General features: G+C 52.2%; 1 protein-coding gene across 2 annotated transcripts; it reads left to right on the top strand.

The window, feature by feature from the left end:
• Positions 1 to 276: 276 nt before the first annotated feature.
• MATN4 (matrilin 4) lies at positions 277 to 15,336 on the top strand. Of its 2 annotated transcripts, XM_043479941.1 has the most exons (11): positions 277 to 721; positions 2,921 to 3,034; positions 3,787 to 4,356; positions 5,479 to 5,601; positions 8,334 to 8,456; positions 8,549 to 8,671; positions 8,765 to 8,887; positions 10,836 to 11,249; positions 11,351 to 11,503; positions 14,762 to 14,869; positions 14,952 to 15,336. In XM_043479941.1, exons 2-11 carry the CDS (start codon positions 2,956 to 2,958, stop codon positions 15,008 to 15,010), a joined length of 1,875 nt encoding a protein of 624 aa, XP_043335876.1. In that variant the 5' UTR covers positions 277 to 721; positions 2,921 to 2,955; the 3' UTR covers positions 15,011 to 15,336. The 2 variants fall into 2 exon arrangements, with proteins under 2 accessions (XP_043335876.1, XP_043335875.1); XM_043479940.1 differs by lacking the exon at positions 8,334 to 8,456 and having other exon boundaries at positions 297 to 721.
• The last annotated feature ends 3,940 nt before the right edge of the window (positions 15,337 to 19,276 follow it).

Raw genomic sequence — 19,276 nt, 5'->3', positions numbered from 1 at the left:
GGGCCAGTCAGGGCCTAGGGGCCTGGGGGCGTCTTCGCCAGAGTGTTTTGATGGGCGAGGATGGCTGGGCCCAGGACCTCAGTAATTGCAGAGAACGTGGAAAGGCGTCTGTGAGGGCAGGATCCGAGGCACCACCAGGTGGGGCCTGGGGAGAGCCACGAAGCCTCAGGCTGCCCTTCTGAACCCTTTATCCCTCTTTGCAGGACCAGAGTCCGGGGCCTCTGGCCACCCCTGGAAGGGGCGGCGGGGGTCAAGAGCCGGGCCGCGCCCTCGGAAGCGGGGCCAAGCAGCCGGCGGCCGAGCCAGGCCCCGCTCCGCCCCTTGGGGCTCTCCCCGGGGAAGGGCCTCGGAGGCTTCCAACGCATTCCGGCTGCGGAGAGCGTAGCCGCCCAGCCTCCCGCGGGAGCCCGACTCCCGCCCCGCAGCTCGCGTCTGCGGCTCCAGGGGTGGCGGGAGCAGGGGGCGTCGCGCTGGCCCCGCCCCAGCCCTCGGAGGAAGAGGGGGTCGCTCCCTGCCAGTGGGAGGGGTCGCGGCCCGCGTTCCCCCTCCCCACCCACCGGCCCCCGGGTTAAATGCGGCCGCCGCCTCCGCCCGCTCCAGCTGCCTGGCCGTCCCCACCTCGGGCACACTGCCCGCGCCGGTACCTGGTCCAACTGCCCGGGAGGCTCCGCCCGTCGGCTCCGCTCTGCGGCCGCGCCTCTGAGCTGTCCGGCAGGCTCAGGTGAGTCAAAGGGCCCGGGGGCGCCGAGGGGTCTGCGGGGAGCAGGCATCCAGCCAGACCAGGCGCCCGTATTTAGCCGCGCTGCACCGCCTACGGTGCCCCGTCTGACCTGCAGCGCCCTTCCCCACCTCTGCAGAGCCCTCTCCAAGTAGAGCCCCCACGAGCACGGCCGCCAAAACGGAGAAGGGGGACCTTATCTCCAATCTCCTCCCTCCAGGAACCCCCGGCACGCACCCCCCCCTCCCCCGCCACCCGTTCCCCTGAATATCCTCTAAGTGTTTATTCTTCAGCCAACTCTTGAGGAATTACTCACAAACCTCTCCTCCCTCGAAAATCCACTTTCTCCATCCTAAGGGCATTTCTTAACGCAAGGATTAACCCTCTCGAGGAGCTCCGGGTTCTGGGGTCAGCCCTGTCACCTTGCCACGTTGCTGTGTGACCTGGGCAAGACATTACTGTCTCTGGTCTTGACTCCTTCCTCTCTAGAATGAGGAGTTGGAAGGGTGATGAACTTGGACGCAAGCCCTATTTTGACTTTCTAGGATTGGGTGGAGGTGGGGTGCCAAGCGAGATGTTGGATCAGGCCAAGAGCAGGAGAAGGGGAAACTTAAGATTTAAGGGGCCCAGAGGCTTCTGCAGACAGGAACGGATGGGAGGGAGCCAAGGCGCCTAGTGCCTGTACGCTCGGGCTCCCCAGGGGTGCTCGCCTGCTGGGCTGTGGCCCACGCTGGAGGAGGCATTCCACACCCGCCCACCTCCAGGAGCGGCTGGCACGTCTGGCTTAGTCGCCCTCCCACGACAGGTTCTGCCAGAGGGGTATTAGTTCCTTTACCAGGCCTGAAAGGCGAAGGAGGTGAGGATCCGCGACGGGGAGGGCGCCTAGAGGGAGCGACAGGCACCCGGCCTTTCTCAGAATAGAACCATTCACGGAATTGGGGAGGGGGCGGGGCTGCGGTTGGATTAGGGGCAGCTGGCCACCTCTGCCAAGAAACAGAAACAGAAAAATGGCTAGCACAGCTTAAGCAAGGGGAGAGGGGATGGGGGTGGAGTAGGGACCCCAGGGAGGGAATGGAAGAAAAAGAGGTGACGCCTAAGGACCAGGTTGCCAGGTCGCTCAGAAGGAAGAATGGGAGCCAGGAGTCCTAGGTTCCTTTGCAGCTCGGCGGGCCACCTTCTTGAGCCTCACTTTTCGCATCTGTACAATGGGAGTCCTTCGTGATTCTCAACGGGCGTCGCCAAGGGCCAAGAGAGAGTGAACGCTCACCTGCCCCCACGGGGTCCATGGCCAAGTCCGGGGGCGTCCAGTGCCACTGTCCCCGGAGCCCTGCGTGCGCACTTCTGCTCCTCGGCTCTAGCGCCGGATATATTCTACCCCAGCCTTATCTCCAAGGCCCTGGGGCTCCTGGCTCCCTGTTTGCTTTGGGCAGGAGCACCTGCTGGGCAGATGTGGGCTTCCCACGGCCACCTAGCCAACACAGCTAGACCCAAGAGGGCGCCCCCTGGAGACCTCTCCTGAGAGCAGGCGGGAAGGGGCGGCACCACGTCACAAGTTCATCCGCGGGGTGGCTTTCGGCCAAGGCGACAGCAGGCCTGCACTGGGGCCCTGCCTGTTTGAGGCGAAGGGTGGGGTGGTGGTGGGTGGGAGCACAGTCACACAGAGTTGCCTGTGTGCAAAGGGGAGGGGGCGAGGTGGGGGATGGCTTCCCTCTGCAAAGAGTCACGCGGCTGCTCCTTGGAACCCCACAGGCCTAGGATTATATCCTGGAGGAGTCACTTTCTTGCCACGCGACTTCGGGTACACGCAGTGAAGTTTCTGGGCCTCTTTCCTCATCTATACTCTGGGGACAGCAACAGCCTTGGACTCACAGAATTGTTGAGAGGACTCAATAAATGCCACAGTGCATGAAAAGCATTTATCATCGTGCCTGGCACTGAGGAAAGGCCTTTCCTTTTGAAATTTTGTATATTTTTAAATCTACTTTCTATTTATTTACTGTTCTGCAGTTCTGAAAAGCAGAATTCCCTGTGTTTCCAGCAAACTCACTGTGATGAATTTTTTTATAATGAAAATTTTCACCATGCACGAAACTAGAGAGATTAGTAAAACAAACCCATGATCCTTCTCCCCCTCCAAATGCCCATCACCTAGAATAAGAGCTCTGTAAACACTTTTGCTCTGATATTTTCCTTCCTCTTCAGGCTCCAACACCTCCGTTCTGTGTTGGCTGAGCGCCATGAGGGGGCTTCTATATTCGCTGCTGCCCCTGTTGCTGCTCCTTCTCCAGCCTTGGGAAACCCAACTGCAGTTCGCAGGTGAGCCAGGGCCCACCCTCACCAGCAGGCGGGGAAGGGAGCAAAAGCGGGTTCTCCATCTGCAGCCAACTGCACACCAGGGAGAGAAAAGGAACAGCTTTGGAACTCTGAGGGGTTGGGTTCGAGTTCACAGCTTCGTTTCTGTGGGCCTCAGTTTCCCCAGTCTGTATGATGTGGCTTGGAGGCAGCTAAGTTGGGCTCAGGCAGAACTGCCCAGTTGGCGTTTCATTTTTTAAAGTTAATTGAAGAAAAAAAAAAAAAAACTTAGGCGATTTCACACTTAAAAAAACCAATTTGGGGCTTCTCATGAAAAGACTAAAGATCTGCTAACATGGGGTCCTCACGACTGCAAGGCAACATTTGGTTGGGGCTGCCCACTTCAGGAACCATACGGGCTCTCTGGATGTCCACCGTCCTAACCCCAATACACTCCCTCCTTTATTTACGTTGCCTGCCTGGCTCCTAGAGACATTTGAGTTTGCTACATCCCTTTGTCCCCCTTCCGAATGGATAATACCTCCTCAGAGATATTAGCCCTTAGACCTGTAGGGTAGGGATTCGGTGGAGTCTCCCTCCCCAGCCCCTCAGCAAATACTGTTCGAGTGGGTGGCTCTAACCTGCATTTGCAAGGTTAATTCTGCGCTGGGCGCTGTTACGTCGGACAGCAGTGTTCCGCTCTGGGTTTCCGTGGGGGTTCTCCCGGGACTTGAGGCTTTGCTAACCTAGGAGAGCCTTTCCTCATCTCCTCGCAGGTCCCAGGTGCAGTACTGGGCCCCTGGATTTGGTGTTTGTGATTGACAGCTCGCGCAGCGTGCGCCCCTTCGAGTTCGAGACTATGAGGCAGTTCCTGGTAGGCCTTCTCCGCAGCTTGGACGTGGGGCCTAACGCCACTCGCGTCGGCGTGATCCAGTATTCGAGTCAAGTGCAGAGCGTCTTCCCGCTCCGAGCCTTCTCGCGCCGCGAGGATATGGAGCGCGCCATCCGCGCTCTGGTGCCGCTGGCGCAGGGCACCATGACCGGGCTGGCGATCCAGTACGCCATGAATGTGGCCTTCAGCGTGGCCGAGGGCGCGCGCCCGCCGGAGGCGCGCGTGCCTCGCGTGGCCGTCATCGTGACCGACGGGCGGCCCCAGGATCGCGTGGCAGAGGTGGCCGCTCAGGCGCGCGCCCGCGGCATCGAGATCTACGCCGTGGGGGTGCAGCGCGCCGACGTGGGCTCCCTGCGCGCCATGGCGTCCCCCCCGCTGAACGAGCACGTCTTCCTCGTCGAGTCCTTCGACCTTATCCAGGAGTTCGGCCGGCAGTTCCAGGGCCGGTTGTGTCGTGAGTGAGGGGAGCGCTGGACCGAGTCTCCAACTCTCGCACCGCTCCCAGTCCGGTTCCCAACGCAGTGAAATCCCATCCCCTCCCGAGTAGCCCCGCCCACTCGCCTTTAGCCCCGCCCACAAGGCCGGCGTTGCCCTGGCAACTGCGGTTCAGTCCAGTAGCTCAGTAATGTCCGACTCTTTGCGACCCCATGGACTGCAGCACGCCAGGCCTCCCTGTCCATCACCCAACTCCCAGAGCTTACTCCAACTCGTGTCCATCGAGTCGGTGATGCATCCAATCATCTCATCCTCTGTCGTCCCCTTCGACCGCCTTCAATCTCTCTCAGCATCAGGGTCTTTTCCAATGAGTCAGTGGCCCACTGCGGGCTGTGTCAAATTCCAGCTCTGCCCAGTTTTGCTTAAGGCTTCCCCGCAACAAGGAGCGGCGTTTATCGTGCCCACCCACCTTGAAGAGCCATGGTGGTTTCCACCGGCTTCACGTCTAACTCCAAAACCTCCCCCTTTACACAAGAAGCACCAGCCCTAACGGCTGAGCGCCATCGCCCTCCTAGAAGAGCCAAGCCCCGTCCCCCTGGACAGGACCCACCCACTCTTGTTCTAGCTCCTCCCACAATGCTGCCAGATGCGTTCCTGTCACATCTTGTCATTTGCTGCCCTCCCTGTGGCTCAGGTGGTAAAGAATCCGCCTGCAATGCGGGAGACCTGGGTTTGATCCCTGGGTTGGGAAGACCCCTTGGAGAAGGCAGGGGTAGGGCTACCCACTCCAGTATTCTGGCCTGGAGAATTCCATGGACCCAGTCCATGGGGTCGCAAAGAGTCGGACACGACTTTGAGTTTCAATTGATCTCTTGACTTCCTCTACTTAACTCACAGAGTCCTTCCTTGTCCCCCTGATCCATCTGGCTAGGTGCTGTGGTTTTCAGAGCCTACTCACTGGGGCCATTCAGGCCATATATTTTCCCTAGGCCCTCCCCTGGATTGGCCCCTCTCAAACGAGTCATATTTCATTTAAAGACATCCTGGAGCACGGGGCCTGCCTTTGACCCCATCCAGCTCTCTCTTGCTGGAGTGTTCTCCCAGTCTGTTCGCTGATGATTCTACTCTTGTATGTCCTCAGGAAAGGACCTGTGTGCTCAGGGGGGACACGGCTGCCAGCACCAATGTGTCAGCGCCCCGGGCACCTTCCACTGTGCCTGCAACCCTGGCTATCAGCTAGCAGCAGATAACAAGAGCTGTGTGGGTGAGAACTCCCCCCATCCTGCACTCTCCCTGCTTCTGAACCTTCTGTGGCTCCCTATTGACCCAGCATCAGTCCAGTGAGTCTGGCAGGGCCTTTGGAAGTCAAACTCCAGCTCCCTCACTTTTCAGGTCTAGGAAAGAAAAGGTATCGCTTGGGGTCACACAAGTCCTTGGTGGGACAAGGGCTAGAAGTCTTGACCCCACGGTTAAGTGGATTTTCTGCAATCTTCTCTCCTGCCTCTTTCAGGCACACCTCTTAGCTGGCTCCAAAACACCTCCCAAACCTGTCTTTTCAGAGGCGCATCTTTACTGTTTCTGTTATTTAGACACTGTTGGAATTTCCATGCATACATCCCCTATATTCTGCACCCATGCTGCTCGTTTCTGCTTCTGCATCTCAGTTCTTTCCCAGCTGCTCACCTGGGCTGCTTTTGCTGCGCCTCTCTGCACCCGCAATCTCTCAAAGCCTGGTTATTCATTTTTGCCTTCTGAAAAGCAATGACACACAATACCTTGCTTATGCATTTGGGATTTTCCCCCTCCATGTACTGAATATATGTGTGTCCTGTCCTTTGATTGTAATGGCAGCTACCATTTACTGGAATGGATTAGTGACAGACTTTATTTTCTTGGGCTCCAAAATCACTGCAGATGGTGACTGCAGCCATGACATTAAAAGATGCTTGCTTCTTGGAAGAAAACCTATGACAAACCTAGACAGCATATTAAAAAGCAGAGACATTACTTTGCCAACAAAGGTCCGCCTAGTCAAAGCTTTGGTTATCCCAGGAGTCTTGTATGGATGTGAGAGTTGAACCATAAGGAAAGCTGAGCCCCAAAGAATTAATGCTTTTAAGCTGGGGTGTTGGAGAAGACTCTTGAGAGTCCCTTGGACTGCAAGGAGATCCAACCAGTCACTCCTAAAGGAAATCAGTCCTGAATATTTTTTTGGAAGGACTGATGCTGAAGCTCCAATACTTTGGTCACCTGATTCGAAGAACTGACTCATTTGAAAAGACCCTGATGCTGGGAAAGATTGAAGGCAGGAGGAGAAGGGGATGACAGAGGATGATATGGTTGGATGGCATCACCAATCAATGGACATGAGTTTGAGTAAACTCTGGGAGATGGTGATGGACAGGGAAGCCTGGTGTGCCGCTGTTGATGGGATTGCAAAGAATCAGACATGACTGAGCAACTGAACTGAATCAAACCATTTACTGAATGCCAAGTTAGCATCAGATATTGAACTAAGAGTGTTACATATATCATCTGTCAACCTCACAACATTTTGGAAATCCAGATGTCAGCTGGGGTCTTCTTGTTTTGGGAGCTTAGAAGAGGCTGGCTTGAAACCCTATTTGAAGACCTGTGAACCTTCAAAACCTTCCTCAAGATCTCTGGGAATTCCAAGTGTTCACATTCTGTGGTCCCCTCTCACTCTGAGCTTCTACTGAATTCACTTGATTTATAGATCCTCTCTCAATTTCTCAGTCCATGCATGCTATGCATGTAAATCAGCCTCTTCACTGGTTTACACACTTGTGCACACAAGGGCATGTGTGTATGTGTAAGTTGTGCATATGTCTATTTTACTAAATAATGGGGATGGACAGAGGTGTGACTTACATCTAAGTGAAGTCAAACATAAACACAGAAAATGAAACATCCTTTATTTATAAATGAATATTAGGCACCCTTGATTCTGAAGGTGCTTAGTCACCCCTCTGTAGGGAATTTATAGGGATCGACCCATGTTACTCATCTCCACATCATCTCTCTTGTTCTTTTGTTCCCTCTCTCCACTCCTCATCTCTTTTCTAGGAACCCCACATTCTCACACTTTTATGTAGAGCAGCCCATCTTTCTCTAGTCCCTATTCCCCAGCTCAGCTCTAGGCCATATCTGTACATTGAAATCATCAAGATACTCAGCAGGGCAGTAGTTCACCCTCCTCAGAAGGTGAGTGTAAATAGCAATTGTTCTCTTCCATTAGGGCTTCCCGGGTGGTGCTAGTGGTAAAGAATCCGCCTGCCAGTGCAGGAGATGTAAGAGATGTGGGTTCGATCCCTGGGTTGGGAAGATCCCCTGGAGGAGGGCATGACAACCCACTCTAGTATTCTGGCCTGGAGAATCCCACGAACAGAGGAGTCTGGCGGGCTAAAGTCCATAGAATTGCAAAGAGTTGGACATGACAGAGTGACTTAGCATGCACACCCGCTCTTCCGTTGATTGTATTCCCATTTTGCAGAGGGGGAAATGGAGGCTCAGACAGATTAAATGGCAGAGCCTGGTCCTCCCCTGTGAATTAGTGAGCATCTTGAGGGCAGAAGTCCTGTCTCTTACAGCTGTGGAGTCCCATTCTTATGCCTGGCTTAGTAGTGGGCATGCTGGGGCTTGAGCTGGGAGGGCTGCTTGGCTCAGTAGGAAGGAGGCCTCTACTTGGTGAATCACAGATGCCTGGATACCATCCCAGACCAACTGAGTCAGGATCTTTGGGGGTTGGGGTCCAGGCATAAGTATTTTTATTTATTTGTGTTTTTTGGCCATGCCCTGCGTCGTGTGGGATCTTAAATCCTCAACCGGGATTGAACCCAGGCCCCCTGCATTGGGAGTGTGGAGTCTTAACCGCTGGACCACTAGGGAAGTCCCAGGCATAGGTGTTTGTAAAAAGCCCCCGGGCAGGTGTGCTGTACAGCGCCCGGGCCCAGGCTGACCTCACTATTCCCTCAGCCCTTGACCTCTGCACCGAAAGGGACCGTGGCTGTGGGCATCACTGCGTCCGCATCCCTGGCTCCTATTTCTGTCGGTGCCAAGCTGGCTTTGTACTCCGGCAGGACCAGAGGAGCTGCAGGGGTGAGCCAGCCCCCCAGCTGGTACCCTGAGCCGAGGTCTCTGATGACTCCAGTCAGAACCGCTGTGTGTCTTTGTCTCTTCCTTCCCACCAGCCATTGACCACTGCAGCTTCGGGAACCACAGCTGCCAGCACGACTGTGTTAGCACTTTCGGTGGGCCACAGTGCCGCTGCAGAGAGGGCTATGACTTGCTGCCCGATGGGAGGAGCTGTCAGGGTGAGGAGGGGTCTTCTCCATTTGTGCAGAGGGGCGAGGGATCTCAGCTGGTGGAGTCCACCCTGACTCATCCTGACTTGTCTCTCCTTTCAGCCCGGGATCTTTGCAATGGCGTGGACCATGGATGTGAGTTCCAGTGTGTGAGTGAGGGCTTCTCCTACCGCTGCATGTGTCCTGAGGGGCGGCAGCTCCAGGCAGATGGCAAGAGCTGCAGCCGTGAGTTACAGGTGGAAGGGGGGTGATTCTGCCTGCCTTTGCCCCCCTGCCCCATTCTGAGCATCCTTCACTTCTTCTTTGCTGTGATCCCTGAGTGTGGTGTAAACGTGTATGTGTTGGTGGTGGTGGAGTTGGAGGGTCTGCCATGCCCTGCCTTTATCTCTTTGCCTTCTTCTGCCCTGTTGCCAAAGTTAATTTTAAAAACACTATTTGATCACATTTCTCCCTTGCTCGAAAGCCTTCTGTGGCTCACCAGTGCTTACAAAATAAAGATCAAATGCCTTACCCCTGAGTTTTTCAAATGGTGGGTGTAACCATAGTGAATTACACAAGTGGTGGGTGTAACCATAGTGGATAACAAAATCAAATTAGTGGGTTACAAGTCAGAATTCTTTTTTAAAAAGAGAGAGAAAATAGAGTTTACTGTGTGTATGTAGAAAGAATAAGTATTGTTTCATGAAACTCACTTTTAATTGTACGTGAGTATAAGGGCATCATGGGCTTACCAGGTGGCGCTAGTGATGCCAATGCAGAGGATGTAAGAAACACAGGTTTGATCCCTGGGTTTGAGACGATCCCCTGGGGAAGGGAATGGCAGCCCACTCCCGTATTCTTGCCTGGAGAATCCCCGTGGACAGAGGAGCCTGGCGGGCTACAGCTGACAGGGTCGAAAAGAGTCGGACACAGCGAAGCAACTTAGCATCGCATGGCACATAACTGCATCATGATGCATTATTATTATTATTTTACTGTGAGTTGTGGCCAAAGTTTTGAAACCACTGCCTTAGGTCATTAAAATATTGCTTCAGCTAACCCCTTCATCCTGTCTCCTGCCATAAACATTTGATCCATACTGGCCTGCCCAAACGTGCCGAGGGCGCCTGGCTTCCATGCCTCTACACACATTGCCCCCACCATCTAGAATGTCCCTTCCTGCCTTGGAGAACTCCTACTCATCCCTGAAGACCAAATCACTTGTCACCACCTCCATGCAGCCTTCCTCACCAACTCCAGGAAGAATCCTACCTTGCTCCCTGCCTGCCCCTCTATTCAAACACTTCCCTTGATGGTCACTGATGGCATATGTGACCTCTCTGCTTCATCCCTGTTTCCTTATGGATCAGGATTATGTTTCATTTATTGTCGAATCTCCCTTGGGGCCTAGCAAGGTCTCTGGCTGAGAACAGGGGAGGCAAAGTGCTCAGGATTCTGTTGGTTAACATAGTAGATGATCATAAACAGTAGCTACTGTGATGATGATGATGAAGAAGATGCCTTTAGCAGGTTGCCTGGCTGTGCTAAACATTTGCTTGCTAAGTCACTTCAGTCATGTCCCGTTCTTTGTGACTCGGTGGACTGTAGCCCACTAGCCTCCTCTGTCCATGGGATTTCCAGGCAAGAATAATGGAGTGGGATTTCCAGACAAGAGTACTGGAGTGGGTTGCCATGCCTTCCTCCAGGGGATCTTCCCCACCCAGGGATCAAACCAGAGTCTTGCGGCTCCTGCATTGGAGGCAGATTCTTTACCACTGAGCTACTAGGGAAGCCCCGTGCTAAGCACTTAATAAATGGTAAAGATAATAAGGATGCCAATGGGAGAAGGAAATGGCAACCCACTCCAGTATTCTTGCCTGGAAAAGTCCATGGACAGAGGAGTCTGGCAGGCTGAAGTCCATGGGATTACATGACTGAGCATGTATGCACGAGGGTGGAGGGAAATTGGTTGGTAGCAATAAAGTGGTAGAACTAAAAAAAAAAGAAAAATAATAAGGATGCCAATGATGATGATGTGATGATTAGTTTTTATTATTTTAGCACAGTGCCTGGCATAGGAAGAACTTCACACATAGTATCTGTTATATAATAAATGTTTGCAAATGAATGAATGAATGAGCAGGTGGCGACTGCCCGCCCTCACCCCCAGCTCTTCTCCTCCGGTGAGGTGTAGGGTGCCGGGAAGGCCACGTGGACCTGGTTCTGCTCGTTGACGGCTCCAAGAGCGTGCGCCCGCAGAACTTCGAGCTGGTGAAACGCTTCGTGAACCAGATCGTGGACTTCCTGGACGTGTCCCCCGAGGGCACGCGCGTGGGGCTAGTGCAGTTTTCCAGCCGCGTGCGCACCGAGTTCCCGCTGGGCCGCTACGGCACCGCGGCCGAGGTGAAGCAGGCGGTGCTGGCCGTCGAGTACATGGAGCGCGGCACCATGACCGGGCTGGCCCTGCGCCACATGGTGGAGCACAGCTTCTCCGAGGCGCAGGGCGCGCGGCCCCGGGCGCTCAACGTGCCCCGCGTGGGCTTGGTCTTCACCGACGGCCGCTCCCAGGATAACATCTCCGTGTGGGCGGCGCGCGCCAAGGAGGAAGGTGGGCTTGGCGAGGGCCGGGCTGACCTGAGGTTGAGTTTGACGAGGGGAGGAAGCTTTCCTGAAGCCCAGGGCGCCCCCTCTGTTCCCCCAACCCCGCAGGCATCGTCATGTACGCCGTGGGCGTGGGCAAGGCCGTGGAGGAAGAACTGCGAGAGATCGCCTCGGAGCCAGCCGAGCTGCACGTGTCCTACTCCCCGGACTTCAGCACCATGACGCACCTGCTCGAGAACCTCAAAGGCAGCATCTGCCCGGGTGAGCGCAGCGGTCTCGGGACCCCGCCCCTTCTCTCACCGCGCATGCTCCGAGACCTCCGGGTCCTATTCGCTCCCGCCCCCTTCGCTGAGTGACAGGCGGGGAATGGGCTCGCTGGACCAAGCCTCCTTACTTAAAGCGTGGTCCCTGGACCGTCGGCAGGGCTGTCGCCTGGTAATCTGTTAAGACTGCAGCGTTTTCAGCGCTCTCCAGACCTGCTGAATCCAATGTTGCACTCTGACAAGATCCTCAGGGAATTAGTACTAAGGTTAAGAAGCACAATTCTAAGCGATCTGTTGCCCAAATTAGCGGGGAGTTCAGAATAATTTGGGGGGTGGAGTTTTTCAAAGGCACGCCCAATTCAGCATTTGTAAGGGGAACCACATCATAAGTCCGTTTATCTTGCTGGAATTCAGCTTCACAGACCTGGGGAAGGGGCAGGACTGGGCGTGTCTCAAGTACACAAAGATGTGTATTAAATATATGTGTACTTAGTCGCTCAGTCGTGTCCAACTGTTTGTGACCCTATGGACTATAACCTGACAGGCTCTTCGGTCCATGCGATTGTCGGGGCAAGAATACTGGAGTGGGTTGCCATTTCCTCCTCCAGGGGATCTTGCCGGCCCAGGGATGGAACCCACATCTCTTGCTGTCTCTTGCATTGGCAGGCGGATTCTTTACCACTAGCACCATCTGGGAGGCCCCATATTAAATGTATATATCCCATAAATTCAATCCATCTGCTTCATGTGGTGCTCAGCTAAGGAAAAGGGGACCAATTCTATTTGTGGAGGGAGGATGGGCTTGAACTTTGTGTACAAGTACCTTTATAGGTAATATAGGGAATTTCTCAGGGTTTTGTTTTGTTTTTTTAACCATAGAGTCTTTAGACTGTAACCCAGGCCTACAGTGTGACACTTATTTCAGATAAACAGGCCCCACTCCAGAGCTAGGTTCAGTAGGGCTATGCTGGGCCTGGAGAATATATGTTTAAAATCTCTCTCTATATATGTATATATACATATATATGTATGTATATGCATACACACACACACACACATTTCTTCCTCTCCCTCTCTCCAGGCTAATTCTAATAATTAGCGAGGATATTATGGAAACACTGGATTAACTTCTCCTTCAGGGCCTTTCCTGTCCTCTTTTATTCATTTATTTATTTGGCTGTGCCGGGTCTTAGTTGCAGCACGAAGGATCTTTAATTGCAGCATGGGAACTCTTAGTTGTTGCATGTGGGATCTAATTCCCTGACCAGGGATCAAAGCCAGGTCCCCTGCATTGGGAGCATGGAGCCTTAGCAACTGGACCACCAGGGAAGTCCCTAACTCTTATGTCCCCTGCAGTGTGACTTTGGGCAAGTCACTTAACCCCCACCTCTCCCTTACCTTTCCTCTTCCGTGATAGGGCAGGGTGCTGGCTGCCCCAGGTTGCCTCTAGTTCTAGAATTCTAACAGAAATCTGGCCTCTGTGATTGAGGATCTTCACCAACCAATGAAGGATGACCTTGGGTAGATCCTCCTCTCTCTCTGGCCCTTGGTTTCCCCACCTGCAAAGTTAGGAGCCATTCTGGGGCTGTTATCAATACCACTGATGACATGACATACAGCAGCTTGCTGAGGGTACATACAAGACTAAGATATAATTTTTAAATCATAATAGCAACTCTGTATTGAAAGCCAAGTGCCAGGCATTGTGCTGTAGTATTCAAAATGGCACACATTTACAGAATTTAGTGAATCTAAGACACCATCCATTGTAAGATTCACTATTATTTTCTATACTGCTAAGAAAAAAAAAGATGCCAGATTTAACTGTAAGGCACCTATTTTGATTTCAGAGATGTTGAAATGTGTGAGGAGATAGACTTGAATCAGTGGTCCTTAAACATTAGTGTGCATCAGATGCACCTGGAGGGTTTGTTAAAAGACAGATTGTTGTCTCCAACCCCAGAGTTTCCAGTGCAGTAGGTCTGCAGTGGAATCTGATCATTTGCATTTCTAATAACTTCCTAGGTGATGCTAATGCTGCTGGTCCAGGGACCACACTTGAGAACCACTGATTCCTAAAACATCAATGTTCACTCTTGCCATCTCCTGTTTGGCCACTTCCAATTTACCTTGACTCGTGGACCTAGGGAACCATTGGCCTAGTTGAAATCCAGTATAAAGTGTTTACTTGTGTCAGTTCCAGCGTTTCACCCTCCAATAAACTAGCCACTAGCAACATATGCCCATTTAACTTAAACTAAATAATTCACTTCCTCAATCACACTAACCACATTTCAAGTGTTAAATGGCCATCTGTGTGCTACCACACTGACAGATGCTACTGTCACCGCATAAAGTTTGGACCATGTTTCTGTCGACTCTTGCTACTCAGTGTGGTCCAGGGACCAGCAGCATCAGTACCACTTGGGAGCTTACTAGATATACAGCATCTCTGCTCCTTTCCCGTTAAGAATAAGAGTCTCTCTATCTATCATCTATCTGTCTATATCTCTATCTCTTTATCTATCTGTATTTTGTTTTTTGGCTGTGCTGGTTTTGTTTTTGCTGCATCCAGTCTTTCTCCAGTTGTGGAAAGCAGGGGCTACTCTCCAGTTGCCTTGTGCAGGCCTCTCATTGCAGTGGTTTCTCTTGTTGCAGAGCACAGGCTCTAGGCGCTCAGGTTTCAGTAGTTCTTGCAGCACGTGGGCTCAGTAGTTGCAGCTTGCTGGCTCTAGGGTGCACCGGCTTCAGTAGTTGTGGCACAGAGACGCGTTAATTGTGTTCACAGGCTTAGTTGCTCCGGGGCATGTGGAATCTTCCTGGACCAGGGATTGGACCCGAGTCCCCTGCATCGGCAGGCAGATTGTTATCCACTGTACCACCAGGGTAGTCCAAGAATCTATATTTTAACAAGATCTCCTGTTGAGTCCAATGAGCACCAAAGTTTGAGAAACCTTCTGAGATGGGTACCCACATAAGACACACATGAAAATCATGGAGTCCTCCGCACCGCCCAAGGAATAGGTTTTCTCATTGTATCCATTCTGATAGACAATGAATCCACGGCTTAGAAAGGTTGAATGGGTTTTCCAGTATCTCACAGCTATCTAGCTGGGACTCATCCCAGGTCTGTCTGGATCTCAAACCGGTGCACTCAGCCGCAGGCGGGGTGGAGGGATATAAGGGGGCCTCGGCCAGGACCGGCTGGTCCTCCTGTAGCTTCTCACTCCCCCGACTTTCTGTGCCCCTCTGGCAGAGGAGGGCATCGGCGCGGGGACAGAGCTTCGGAGCCCCTGCGAATGCGAAAGCCTCGTGGAGTTCCAGGGCCGCACGCTGGGGGCGCTCGAGAGTCTGTCGCAGAAGCATATCCTTTGGGTCCCGGGGCGCGGGCCGGCGGGGAGACGAAGGGACCCCCGAGAGCCCCGGAGGCTTCCTTAACCTCTCACTGGCCCAGCTGACCGCACGCCTGGAGGATCTGGAGAACCAGCTGGCTACGCAGAAGTGAGGGCCGCTGGTGGCCCGGACCCGGGCAAGGAACGCGGCCCCGCGGACAGCCCCAGCCCTCTACCCCCGCTCCGGGGGCGCCGTCGGGGCGCCAGGCCCGGACAGAACCTGGGTCCCCGCGGGCTTGGGCTGTCGCGGGGGAGGCGCTGGCGGGCTCCCAGCGCTGCTCTCGAGCTGGGCTCGCCCGGACCAGAAGTCGGACTGCGGGGAGGGGTCGGGGGAGGGGATGTGGAAGACGCGTGCTGCACTCAGTTCTTTGTAGGATTTCTTTTTTTGTTTTCTTTTTCTTAAAAAAAGAAAAAAAAAAAAAAAATCTGGTTTCCACGGGGTCGGTGTGTGTGTCTTGCTGTGCCGCCAGGGGGAGGGGAGGCCAGACGGAGCGCGCTCCGGCGGCGCCCGGGCGGCGTCTCCTCGGAGAAAGGCGCATTGTGCGGGGGTCCGGCCGGGGGGCAGGGGACTGCGAGCTGCTTCCCCCCGCTGGTTCATTCAGCCGAGAACAGATGGCTCCTTATGCAGGCGGTGGGAAGGGGGCTCCACGGGTACCCTTGGGGTCTGGGCAAGTCTGCCCTCCATCTCTCAGCGGTCAGGCACCTGGCTCTCTGGCTGTGTCTCCTGGTGTCCCCTCGAGTCTGGCTTAAGGGCTGTTAGAACTGGGCGGAGTTGGGGGGTGAGTGATGAAGCGGGAGGCAGTAACCGGACCTCCTGAAGGGACGGGTTGGGGGGGGAGGAGGGCGCATAGGTGAGTTTCACTCGGATTTTATCTCCCTGCACCAGGTAGGAAGAGGTGTGTGGGTTTTTTCGGGGGGCGGGCAACCAGGACCTCCGGCCCAGACTGGCCTGCACAGCCTCTGCTTCACCCTCTGCTCACCTCCAAAAATAAATAATAATAATAAAAATAAAAACCAATCCTCTGTAGGTAAAGAGCACAAACCGGTACAGTCTCCCAAGTGCATGTGAGAAACTGCGAGGACGAAAATGCTTCCAGTCCTAGAGTGATGACACAGGCAAATTACTCTGGGTTTGTTTCCTTATGTGTAAAATGGGGATTGAAATAGTCACTCCCAAGGGTGGTAGTGAGAATGGAGGAAATTATTCTAAGGCATCTGACCCTGTGCCTGGTACCTATTAGGCAGCAATGAATAGCTAACATGCTTAGTCTCTGGCACTATTCAAAGTGACTTGCAACTATTTTCATTTTATCGTCACAACAACCTTGTGAGGTAGGAATGTTTGCCTTTATCACTATCACGAGAAAACTGAGTCAAAGAGAGGTTAAGTCGCCCAGAGTCACATGACGAGTGAGAAGCTGAGCCAGTGTATTTTCATTTCCTGTGACTGCTGTAGCATCACCACAAATTCAGTGGCTTAATCATCACAAACGTTCTTGGGGTCAGAAGTCTCAAAAGGGTTGGCAGGGCTGGAGACTTGGTTCCTTGCCCTTTCCAGCTTCTAGAAGCCACCTGAATTCCTTCATCACCTCAATCTCTGCTTCTGCATCATATCTCCTTCTCTAACTTTGACCTTCCTGCCTCCACTGTATAAGGACACTTGTGATGACCCAGATAATCTATGATAACCTCCCCATCTGAAGTTCTTTATCATCTGCAAACTCTCTTCTTAAAATTTTTTAAAAAAATTATTTATTTGGCTGCTCCCAGTTTTAGTTGCAGCATGTGAGATCTAGTTCCCTGACCAGCAATCGAACCCGGGTCCCCTGCGTTGGAAGCACAGAGTATCAGCCACTGGACCCCCAGGGAAGTCCCTGCAAACTCTCTTTGCCATGTAAAGTAACATATTCTCAGGTTCCAGAGATTAGGACGTGGACATCTTTGGAGTGGGGGCATTATTCTGTCTACAACACAGGGCTTGAAGTCAGGAGGACCAAATTCAGAGCAGGCATTGTGAATCACACCTATGTCTGGCCCCTCACTGGGCCTGGTGAGGAGGGAGAAAGATGATTGAGAAAAGCCCCCAGGTTGGGGGAGCCTCAGGCTGGAGCGGGTGAGGTCCACCTGACTACCTGTGGCAGAAAGAGGACCCTTCAGGTGAAGGGATGGAGCAAAGGGCAGGTAAGCAGGGAGAAATCCTGGAGGAGGTGACTTTCAGCTAAGCCTTGACCTACAGCTGGAATTTCCGCAGGTGTCCATGGGAATCTCACAGGTGAATGAAGCCACAGATACAGGTGGTCAGGAGTGACTGGAGTGAGGGACGACAAGATGATTGAGATCTTACCTGGTCATGAGGGTCAGATGAGCAAAAGTGCTAAGTATAGTGCCTAGCCTGTGCCCTGCCCAACCTCTTTGTTTTATGGCAGGGGAAGTGGTCAAACAGGAGATGGCAAGAGTGAACATTGACATTTTAGGAATCAGTGAACTAAAATGGACTGGAATGGGTGAATTTAACTCAGATGGCCATTATATCTACAACTGTGGGCAAGAATCCCTTAGGAGAAATGGAGTAGCCGTCATAGCACAAAAGGGTCCAAAATGCAGTACTTGGATGCAATCTCAAAAATGACAGAATGATCTCTGTTCGTTTCCAAGGCAAACCATTCAGTATCATGGTAAACCAAGTCTATGCCTCGACCAGTAATGCTGAAGAAGCTGAAGTTGAACGGTTCTATGAAGACCTACAAGACCTTCTAGAGCTAACATCCTAAAAGGGTGTCTTCTTCATTATAGGGGACTGGAATGCAAAAGTAGGAAGTCAAGAGCTACCTGGAGTAACAGGCAAATTTGGCCTTGGAGTACAAAACAAAGCAGGTCAAAGGCTAACGGTTTTGCCAAGAGAACACACTGGTCATAGCAAACACGCTCTTCCAACAACACAAGAGAAGACTCTACACATGGACATCACCAGATGGTCAACACCGAAATCATATTGATTATATTCTTTGCAGCCAAAGATGGATGGACAAGCTCTATACAGTCAGCAAAAACAGGACTGGGAGCTGACTGTGGCTCAGACCGTGAACTCCTTATTGCCAAATTCAGACTTAAATTGAAGAAAGTAGGGGAAACCACTAGATCATTCAGGTATGACCTAAATCAAATCCCTTATCTTATACAGTGGAAGTGACAAATAGATTCAAGGGATTAGATCTGGTAGAGTGTCTGAAGGACTATAGATGGAGGTTCATGACATTGTATCCATCCCCAAGAAAAAGAAATGCAAAAAGCAAAATGGCTGTCTGAGGAGGCTTTACAAATAGCTGTGAAAAGAAGAGAAGTGAAAAGCAAAGGAGAAAAGGAAAGATATACCCATTTGAATGCAGAGTTCCAAAGAATAGCAAGGAGAGATAAGAAAGCCTTCCTCAGTAATCAGTGCAAAGAAATAGAGGAAAACAATAGAATGGGAAAGACTAGAGATCTCTTCAAGAAAATTAGAGATACCAAGGGAACATTTCATGCAAAGATGGGCTCAATAAAGGAGAGGAATGGTATGGACCTAACAGAAGCAGAAGATATTAAGAAGAGGTGGTAAGAATACCCAGAAGAACTTTACAAAAAAGATCTTCATGACCCAGATAATCACGATGGTGTGATCACTCACCTAGAGCCAGACATCCTGGAGTGCAAAGTCAAGTGGGCCTTAGGAAGCATCACTACGAAAAAACCTAGTGGAGATGATGGAATTCTAGTTGAGCTATTTCAAATCCTAAAAGATGATGCTGTGAAAGTGCTGCACTCAATATGCCAGCCAATTTGGAAAACTCAGCAGTGGCCACAGGACTGGAAAAGGTCAGCTTTCATTCCAATCTCAAAGGCAATGCCAAAGAATGTTCAAACTACTGCACAGTTGCACTCATCCCACTCGCTAGCAGAATAATGCTCAAAATTCTCCAAGCCAGACTTCAACAGTACATGAACTGTGAACTTCCAGATGTTCAAGCTGGATTTATAAAAGGCAGAGGAACCAGAGATCAAATTGCCAACATCTGCTGGATCATAGAAAAAGCAGGAGTTCCAGAAAAACATCTACTTCTACTTTATTGACTATGCCAAAGCCTTTGGGTGTGTGAATCACAACAAACTGTGGAAAATTCTCAAGAGATGGGAATTACCTGCCTCCGAGAAATCTGTACACAGGTCAGGAAGCAACAGTTAGAACTGGACATGGAACAACAGACTGGTTCCAAATCAGGAAAGGAGTATGTCAAGGCTATATATTGTCACCCTGCTTATTTAATTTACATGCAGACTACATCATGCGAAATGCCATGCTGGATGAAGCACAAGCTGCAATCAAGATTGCTGGGAGAAACATC

This window comes from Cervus canadensis, chromosome 10, assembly GCF_019320065.1.
Source record: "Cervus canadensis isolate Bull #8, Minnesota chromosome 10, ASM1932006v1, whole genome shotgun sequence".
In the NCBI taxonomy this organism is placed as follows: Eukaryota; Metazoa; Chordata; class Mammalia; order Artiodactyla; family Cervidae; genus Cervus; species Cervus canadensis.
This window is presented reverse-complemented; position numbering and strand designations above follow the sequence as displayed.